Genomic DNA, 10,225 nt, shown 5'->3' with positions numbered 1-10,225 from the left:
AGTTTTTAGAAAGTGACGAGTGTATTGATTTTTGTGACCACAGTTTATAATTTGAGGATTTTCTCTCGACAAACGCTTACGCAAAACATCTTAATAAAAAATTTATTTTACGACAGCTATTTAAGACCAGTCTGTCAGATTTAGACTATGCACGTACATTCGGTTTTATTGTGATCGGCAACCCATCCATTGTGCGTAAAACGCTTTAGGCAGTGGTTTGAAGTATAAGGCACACAAAACTCGTCATAACTATAAACTGTCTTATCTAATGCGGTTAGGTTTACGGGAGGATCTGTATCTCAGTGTTTGTAGTCAGATTATTGCTAGCATAGTGCCAAAGTCGTCATTTTTAAGGTAAATAAATCTTATAGGTCCCTCTATTGGACAGCCCATATATGCCCTCGCGTCATATATGGTCCAGGAACGGGCAATATGAACACCAGCTTGTATTTCACCATTGTATTAGACATTTATTAGATAATTTTATAGGAAAGATTATGCAACCAAATTTGATCGCTGTTACGCCAATGAACTTCACGAGTCATTCATATGACTTAACGGTCTTAACCAATGTAGTAGTGACCAGAAAATTTTACTTAACGAGACCGATGTTTATTTTTCTGCTCTTTACAATCAAAACTGATCATGCAACAATTTTTTGTTAATATTTCCGCTTTAACTCGGTTAGCGATTTTCATCTTAAAATATTTAATTAAAAATGTCTTTGACCGCAGATAAATCAAAATTTTAATCTTGGAAAAACCCATTGAGTTTCATGGGATGGGCATGTGTATATCACAGAAAATCTTGCTTTATCTATTTGTGATAAGATCAAATGAGTAATGCACAGGCGGTTATTGTATCTTTATATCAACATTCTGCTTAAAACACACAATTTACTTTTAAAACAGCTTCTTCGAAAACCTTATCCACTTTAGAAAAATTTCCCGACCATTATGCAAAATTTGATTGTGACAATTTTCAATCTTAACTCGATCTTTCAATTCATGCGCCCCATTACTGCCCAGCTTGAATTGCTTCAAAAAAGTTGAACGTGTCATCATTGTTCGGTTGCCATAGCATTTTATACAATCTATCATTTTGATCGCAGCTGCGATATATCACTATCACATCTTGTTCAAGGTGTTGATAATAAGTTTGAAAGTATAAGCGATATAAAGCATTTATGTTACGATAAATTATTAGTTCAAGCATTCCACGAAACATTTTTTATGTTTGTTAGTAATTAAGTTATACAACCACAATCCGAAGTATACAAGGGCAGATTTTGTAACACAACAGAATAACAAGTTTTGCTTGTCAAAAAAAAGTCGATTAGTCCAAGACTGGGGGCTATCGACATCGTGGGTATATATAAATAAACACAACTACAGCTTTTGGCACTTGAAACCTTTGATAACCTTATTCAGTAGGAAAATAATTATGTTTTCAAATTCGTCTTATGGTATATCGGAACAACTTTGAACAAACTGAACCATTGTTGTGAACCTCAGTCCTTTGTGTGATCTGTGGATCGGTTGATCTTTATTTTTAGCAGTTCAACATATGAAAGGTCACTCATACAAAGCCATCGCTTTTATATGAAGGATATTATTATGTAAAGGATATTAAAATGACCATACAACGAACCAAGTTTATGAAAAATGCAAGGCTTATGGCATGTTTAAAACGCTGTTGGGGATTTTCAGGCAATAGGTTGGTCTTTGAATATTTTGTCCATATTTGCTTATCAAGCTCAGCTTCATTTCAGAGAAATTCAACGGCCATCTCTTCTGCATATGTACCAAGTACGAGATTTATACCCTGCCCGTAACATTTAGCGCAGGGGAGGTAAAATATGTCACGTATTTTCCTACATATTCTACAATCTACGGCTATTTTTAATTACTTGTGTTAAACCTTTGCTGTTAGTGTAACATTATTCACCTCATAGTGATTCTCTTCTGATCGTGACTTGTTTCGGGTGCATCACAATGAGTATAGCGACCTGTACGTTGAGCCTCTTCTAACCAATATAGTTATTATGCTACGAAGTCAAACGGCATGACGTTATCACTGACATCACCATACACTTGCTACAGTTTCCTGTAGGGTAGGACGAACTCAAAAAGTTGAACCTTGTCCCTTTCTTTCATTAACTTAAGAATAAGATTTCAAAAATTTTAAATGCTGACTAACTTTATGGAGGAAAAGAATCACGTCAAACTTTTTGCCCGTATACGGTACTGGTATAAAATTGTTTGTAAGTTAAAATAAATATGTGATGTCATGATTTTCTCCCATTATGGAATTCTTGTAGAGTATAGTTTTTACTAAATGGCAATTACAACTTTCTATAAGCTGTTTATCGAAAACTAATGTCGTGTTTTGGAAGCCACTATAGAATACCAGGTTCTCCCGATATGGCGCAGATAATTATAAGAATAACCTGGACTTATTGTTCATGATCTTAAAGCGTATGCTTAATACGTCTGAGTGTAAAATTAGCTTTCGAACTCGTAAACAGATTTATTTTCAAGCAAAGTGTTTCCCAATGTTTGGCTCATATATACGATCGAATGTAAGTGTACAGGTGTCCACTTATGAAGCAACAAATTACCTCGATTAAGTTATAACGGTACGATGAAATTTTTGCCAGTTGTCATAGAATGAACTTTTTCCTACCTAATGATTGTCTTGAAAAAATATATCTTGTGACTTTTGCGTAAACTACCGATTCTTGCTCCGAAAAGTTGTACTACCTATAAGCATTATCATTGTATGCACGTTTAATCACGTAATACATTGAACCTTAATGTCATTCACCTTAAATAGCGTATGAGGGCTTATAGTAATATTTCTTCTCTTGTCGTGGAAAACTTTTGTGCTGGTAACATAAAGAGCGACACAAACAATATGACGTAGTCGTCGGTCGACCGCAACAAATAAAGTAAAGACGGAAACTCTAAAGCTTTAGCGAAACTGTTTGACCAAAGGTGAAACGTCAGTGAAGGGATTTTTTGTCGTGTGAAAATCCTAATAAATGAACTATAAACTGAAGATACGTGAATCTAACTGAACACAAATGCTTCATGTTTTTAAGCAACGTTGCTTTGTTTATCAAAATTTCTATGATACACGTTGAAAATTATTCCTTAATGACGTCAAAGCTGACGCATTTTTCCATTCTGGTTGTATGAACCGATAACAAACAGCGTCTGGAGAAATATTTTCTTACTTGACTCTATGTCACCTGCGACCGTAATGGCTATGAATCTGTCCAAAAATTTTTACCCTTGTCTATACTTTCGTCCTATCTTCTGCCCAGGAAACAAAACGAGTCAAACTATGAACAGATTAAAGCAAATAAACAGGGATAATAAAAATTCGTGCTTTGCGTGCATCGGAAGACGACATGTATTTGTCCGTATTTGACGCTGTTAAAGCCGGAAACAGACAAAGCACCGAGCACGAGCACCAGAAACCAAGGCTAAAAACCGAGAAAATTTTTCGCCAAAAAAGTAGACCGGTTGTAAACCAATATTGGGTAGAGCAGATTGCGGTTCAAGACGAGGCGCGGTAAATTACCAGAAGACTCTCCTTGACTTTGCAATGTTGTTGTTATTGAAAATGATTTGCTGATGACAGCTTTGCGTCTATCAGATAAACCCGATGCAACAAGAATTGTTTTCTGCCATATCAAAAATTAGTTTTACACAAAGATTTTGATAACATCTTAACACTTTGCATGATGTTTTAACACATGATAACAAAATTTTCCCACTGAATCACGGCAAGTATGACTGGGCAGATACAGATAAAAGTGTAACCGTTTTTTAAGGGCTTTTTAATGCTGCTAAAAAGGATTTGGTTAGTTTGAAAAAGTCAGGCTTTTTCCCATGACTTATCATTAAAAAATGCGACCCGCCCAAAAACGGATTATTCTTGTCATTTTCTTGTCTCTGGTCTGTCAATAGTTGACAACCTTCGCCGAAGGCTGAAGTTGCATATAATGACGTAATTGCACTCTTTAACTGCTCGTGCAGACCATTTATGCTATCCTGTAACTTAATGCATATAGGCTACAGCTATTCGTGAGAAAAGACTATGCAAAAGGGTCTTTTGAAAGGGTAAAATGTCACGTCTTAAAATTTTCATGGACAGTTAAAGTTTTACAAGCTAAAGAGAGATGATTATTTTCCCTTTTATATAAGAAAGTAACAAGTTTTCTGCTTATCGGTAGATATATTTCAAAACAGCAATGTGCGCAACAATATATGTCTATATATTGGCGGGCTTTGAAGCGCAGTTATCATATCAGAAATTTTTCGAAGGATGCAAATCTTGGCTGCTTTGACAAAGCAGGAAGCGGATGACTACAAGCATCACGATGAGAAAAAAGCGCTGGTCTACGATACAGTATATAAAGTGGCGTCGCAAACGTTAGCTTCACTTGCCTTTGGCTTAGAGCGGCAAACCCTTTTACTAGGCTGTTTGTCCGAGTAGGCTGCTAAGACTGTGAAAGAAAAATTGACGATCAGAATATATTTAGTCAGGTCGTCTATGTATCGGTAAGAAGGTATAACCTTGGTCTTTAAGAACAAAGTTTGTATTATGTTTTAAATTCAGACAGTTCAAAATGCTTTAATAAAATAATTTGTTTCTTTTAGAATTATATTTATTTTTTAATGTTGCTGAATTTGCATAATTTGTTTTAAAAATCGAAGCTACTACAACGACCATGATATTTAGAACGCTGTGCGTTTTATTTGCAACATTGCACATGACGGTGGGAAACTTGGTAAGTCAGTTTTCCTTCACGCAAATGACCATAAATTTATAATGTAAATGCCATGAACTTTTAATTAAAGGCATGATGAACCACTAATGTGTGTAGCTGGCCGAACCACTTCAAATACTGTAATAAATATTTCGTCACGCCTTTACTTAATATAGATGGGAAAGATACATATTGCCGTTAAATGGTTATTCGTTTATGGTAAATGCGTCTTAATTGCTGGAAAATAGCATCTAAACTGTTAATTAAACATTTACTTGAAACATGTCGCACGATGCCAAAATATTACCCTTTTTTATGCAAAGTAGGCAATCAGTAAGAATTCTCACGCTTTGTTGTTTTCGATCAATGCCCGTCCTTGTATTACTTATACAGGAGTTATACAGCAAGAATAAATTTATATTTTTATACTCGTTTTCGCACATTAATTAATATTCATAAATGCGGATGCCTATCCGGCTAATTTCTTTAAAGCTACTATTTTAACAAACGTAACCTGGAATTAAGCACACCCAGCCCAGAAATCGTATTTCATTACATCCTCTTTTGACAGAGAAAGTCGATGAATTAAAATTAGTTTAAATACTTCCATTTGAAACAGATATTGTGGATGGATTTTTGACATGTAATACCTCAAAATAAAAGATGGTTACCTAAGCCGATATTTATACTTGCAGCCCATCATTCCCCTGGACGAGCGAGAAATGTTACGGGCGTTGCAGCAAAGGTTTCAGGGCCCACCGCTACCAATGACTCCAGAAAGAGAGCAGATTCAAAATCAGCTGCAACAGATCATGGAACAGCAGAAATTGATCCGACAACGGCTAAGAGAGCAAAGATTACAAACACGCCTCGCTTCGCGGAATGCGAAACAGTTCATGCTACCTGCTGGAGAAGAAGATGCTGACGATTTAAACGAATCCATCGAATATGTCGAGCTAACAAGCCAGGTATAAACATATAGGGGCCTACATTATTGTTGCTTTTGATTATGCCTTAATTCCATATCCACAAATAAATGATTTACACACAATCACTTGCAGCCTGCTGAGACTATGAAGAAATCAAAAAAGATGATCATTCCACGTGATGATTACAAACCTCCAGCAAATGTAATGTCAAGCTCTTTGAAAAAGCAAGGGGTGGCTTCTGCTGACTGGGGAGAGTTCAGTTGTTGCAGGTAAATCACACAAACCGCCTTTTGCAACTTTATTGAAACAAAATACGCTGGCTTGCGCAGCATAACATCGATCACGTTTTATTAAGTATAGTCGTATGCAATAGCACGTATACACAGTGTTGGTCGGACGATTTAATTTTTGTTTTGCTTTATTCAGGCAATCGATCGGATTACAAACTCGCGAACGAGTTTCGACATCTCGTTATATTCAAATACAAACAAGGGAATGCAGCTGGAATTATTGCGAAGGTTAAATACTTGTAGATTATTACGCCATTCCACCTTTGCATGTCTGCATAACACCAAGCAACGAAACATCAGTGGACTGAAAGCTTAAACGAAGTTCTTTGTATATAGAATGTGTTGACGATCTACCAACATGTCAAGTTCTTCGCGACTTTCAAGGAGCCTGTAGCGATAGATCTAGTTACAAAGGGTGAGACATTCATGACAAATGAATCATCGGTTTCTAAACGCTACTCCTTGTAAACAACATAGAATTCAACAATATTTTTTTTACAAATTCAGCTTCATGAGTCGTCACTGCCCACAGACTTGCGGATGGTGCGAAACCAAAACAAAAGTAGTTACAACGACCGTTCCAAGCACTCGGGCACCTCCAGGTAAAACTTTTTGGTTTCTTTGCAATGCTGTTTTCAGGTGTTGCTTTGAACGCTACATAACCACATTCCCAATGGCAAAATTTCCAGCTGATAGTGATCTTGGTGTTGTTGTTTTCTGCAGTTCCAACTCCTAATCGGAATATGCGACAAATCTACGTTCAATTTTACGTTATCTCCTCATCTCAGCCTTACTTGTACAAGTTTTCTACGTCAAAAGCTCTTACACAATCATGGAGGTTGACATCGCAAAGTTCACGCCCTGGCGAAGTGCGGTCGTTTTACCTTTATGCAAGGTATGTATTACAAGGGATGTGATAAAACAAAAAACGTTAAAGATTATAACCGTTTTCTGCAAATCATATTTTGATTTTGAGGTATTTCCCATACAGCCGTGTATTGAGATACCGCTGTTTACGGATTATTATGGATCAACTTATCAGCGTATAGGCCTACTAACAACATAACATTTTTTTGTTCATGTCTGGAGGCTATAAGTTAACAAGTGTCGAACTCTTTTTTGCAGACCAACCAGCAAGTTCAATTTAGCCATTTACTTCTGCAAAGCAAAATACCGCAACACTGAGAAATTTATGATCAACAAAAATCCATGTCCAGGAAGTAAGAATTTAATTTTCTTAGCTTTTCCTGCAAACTTATTTCGTTATGTACGTATGTAGATCTTAGTTGCAGGTTATACTCATACTAAATGTAGCTAATAGACTACGCGATTTGAATAGGATGGGTGCAATACATGAAACTGTACGCGGCTGAAAGTGCTCAGCCAAACACTCAACTTCTTTTCGTTGGTGGCCGAGGTCGGGGGCCATGGACATCTCGTGTTTTTAAAGGTACACCATGCTGCGGATACGAACGACCTGTGTGGAATTTTTTTGCGCCAAGTAAGCCTAATATCTTTATTAATTCCTTTCCTGATAAGTGATAACTATCGTATTTTATGGTCATTGTTTTTAATTTTTTATTTTATTTAGGCTATTAATAAACTTTTTGATAACTTAAATTTTAAATTAATTGGCTTAATCATAAATGAACTTTATCTTCTTCGCAAAGACCCATCGACCAGACAACCAGCCGAGACTACTAAAAGACCTGTCGTCTCAGCGACTAGGCCCACAGTCCGGCCAACCGGTCGTGCGTTACCAGTTGGTCCAACCCCACGTCCTGTGAAACCTTTCCTACCCACAACAACCAGAAGGCCTGTCCAAGGTGGACCAACATCAGAATTCCATCGCGAATGTCTCACATACCACAACTTTTACAGGTAAATGATCCTGCTGTTTCTTTTTCGTTTTAAAGGGAAAGCATATACAAGACGATAATGTTAATGATTTGATTAACAGAGTCTCATAAAGCATATTTAACACCAATTACCGCCATTTTAATTAAATGTTAATTAGGCTTAATTTGCTTCTCAGAGCTATCCATGGTGTTCCGGCATTACAATGGGATCCATCTCTGGTAAAAACGTCGAAGAAATGGGCCGATTTCCTGGTCGATGCTGCTCCTAACCATCCCTATGATGTCAAACCTGGTGTGCAAAGGACACCATCATGGCCACATTCAAGTGTAAGTATCTATCTCATATTCTTCATCTGTCTTTAGACGTCAGTTAGGCGACAAATATTTCTTTGCTGTCAGGAGAGTTTCTATATGAAATTTTTCTTTGTAGAGGGGAACGAAATACAGAGGTAGAGGTGTCGGTGAAAATATTGCTTGGGATTTCTCCATTGATGGCAGCCCGGCCAAGGAATCGGTTCTCAGGTGGTACGCAGAGATTTTCGATTACAAGGCAAATAATCCTACGTACAGTGCTCCCGGTAAACCAGTTGGTAAGTCAAAAAAAGCATTCGGAATATCATTGAATAGCCGTCGCCTTTTTCTCAGGTCGATATTTCCACTTCGAAACGCGGTTATTATAATTGTCTTCGTGAAAGGTTGTTATTTAAGTGGAATATCTTTGTTATAATCCGTATGACAAAAGATCGTTTGATGTGATCGGTAAAATTAAATCTCAAAGTACCATTCGCACGCAGCAGTGTCCCATTTCGATTTACCATTACACGTCTGCATTGGTTCATCTGCCTAATTTTCGAAACCTTCTAATTTGGAAATTTGCATTAATTACCATTTAAACGAAGACAAAATAAGCTCTTTCGGGAATGTAGCTCTTGGTCTACCGGCCTGCAGAAAAAACTGCATTCATAACGTTAGTATGGTTTTATTTGCATGAAAACGATAAACAAATTATAATGTTTAGCTCAGATATCGTTAAAAGCATCTAAGGACTAAGGAGTCATATGTTATAATGTGCCACGTAGCCTATAAAGGTTAAAAAGATAGCTCATATAATACGTGATATTTTGCCTCTTTAGGACATTACACGCAAATGTTATGGAAGGACTCCAGCCACCTGGGCTGCTCCGTGGCGGTGAAAACTATTAACAGGCATGGGTGGGAATACCAAACAACTTACACGGTAGCGCACTACGCTCCTTCCGGTAACATCCATTACCCCACGCAAACCCAAACAAAACAAATTTACAACCGAAATGTGCCAAGACGCAAGCAAGGTAAACTTTACATTTTCCACCGTACCCAAATCTTACACTATAAATAGAAGCTTATTAATTGTTAAAGTTAATATTGGATTTTGCAATGCAAGCTTTATTCCTACGCGATACTTTTAAATTTTACTGATAGAGTCAATGTTGTTATCCTTTTCACAGGAACTTGTCTATCATCATCAACATGCTCCGTGTACAACAACGAGCAAAATCGTTGCATGGGGTTCGGTAATACTATGAGGTGCGGTTGCTCGAGGGACGACAAAGCTGGAGTTTTCGGGTAGGTTTAGTTGAAACACCGATTTATATAAAAACATCAACTGATATGTTTCGAAAACAAGGAAAACGCATTATACTGGTTTCAGATTTTATTTAAACTGTTTATTCAACAGTATCTCTACTTGCTCTGTAATTTTAAATTCTACCTATATTTCGGTTACTTTTTAGGTTTAACTTGTTTTACCGTATGATGCGTCGCAGATTCTTAAATGTTGTTTGTTTATCCTGCAGTGGTCGACCACTGTGCACCGGGTCAGGCGGCTGCCTTGTAGCCTGCAAGAGGCCTCCGACTTTAGGCGCAGTCATTTGGAGTGGAGAATGCCAGGGTGAAAGATCATGCGAATGCATCTATACACCCAGAGGCAGTGACCGTCGTATCGGCGCCATATGCACTTAAATTATTTTTCGTGGTTATTTTCATTATTTTATTAACGTTTCATCTAAATCACTGTAGGCTGCTATCAAGCCATAATGCTTTGCTGATCTATTCCAAGAATAGATGTCTATGATACCCTTTTGGGGGTAAGGTTGATTGGTATTGCAAACGGCTACCTTGCCTGTCATTAGCTTTACCTTAAGCACAGATACGCATTTTTTGCTGGTTTTCTTTAGTTGATTTATTATATGCATTAGCCCAATTTGCAATATAATCGCACGTGTTTCAGCCCTCTGTAATTTAAAACCAATAAAATTAAAATACAAATGTTGGACGATCTTCTTTTAACAAAGTAGATTACAATCAACGCCGAAAATCTCATTTGTA

General features: G+C 37.1%; 1 protein-coding gene across 1 annotated transcript; it reads left to right on the top strand.

Annotated features, from left to right (window-relative positions):
* The first annotated feature begins 4,649 nt into the window (after positions 1 to 4,649).
* LOC143464478 (uncharacterized) lies at positions 4,650 to 10,165 on the top strand. The gene is made up of 15 exons (XM_076962258.1): positions 4,650 to 4,801; positions 5,476 to 5,748; positions 5,842 to 5,978; positions 6,136 to 6,227; positions 6,336 to 6,414; positions 6,507 to 6,601; positions 6,723 to 6,894; positions 7,125 to 7,219; positions 7,339 to 7,500; positions 7,670 to 7,880; positions 8,035 to 8,185; positions 8,289 to 8,448; positions 8,992 to 9,189; positions 9,346 to 9,463; positions 9,694 to 10,165. Exons 1-15 carry the CDS (start codon positions 4,742 to 4,744, stop codon positions 9,857 to 9,859), a joined length of 2,169 nt encoding a protein of 722 aa, XP_076818373.1. The 5' UTR covers positions 4,650 to 4,741; the 3' UTR covers positions 9,860 to 10,165.
* Positions 10,166 to 10,225: the final 60 nt, after the last annotated feature.

This window comes from Clavelina lepadiformis, chromosome 7, assembly GCF_947623445.1.
Source record: "Clavelina lepadiformis chromosome 7, kaClaLepa1.1, whole genome shotgun sequence".
Classification (NCBI taxonomy): domain Eukaryota; kingdom Metazoa; phylum Chordata; class Ascidiacea; order Aplousobranchia; family Clavelinidae; genus Clavelina; species Clavelina lepadiformis.
Note: the sequence above shows the minus strand (reverse complement) of the source record. Positions and strands in the feature narration are given on the sequence as shown.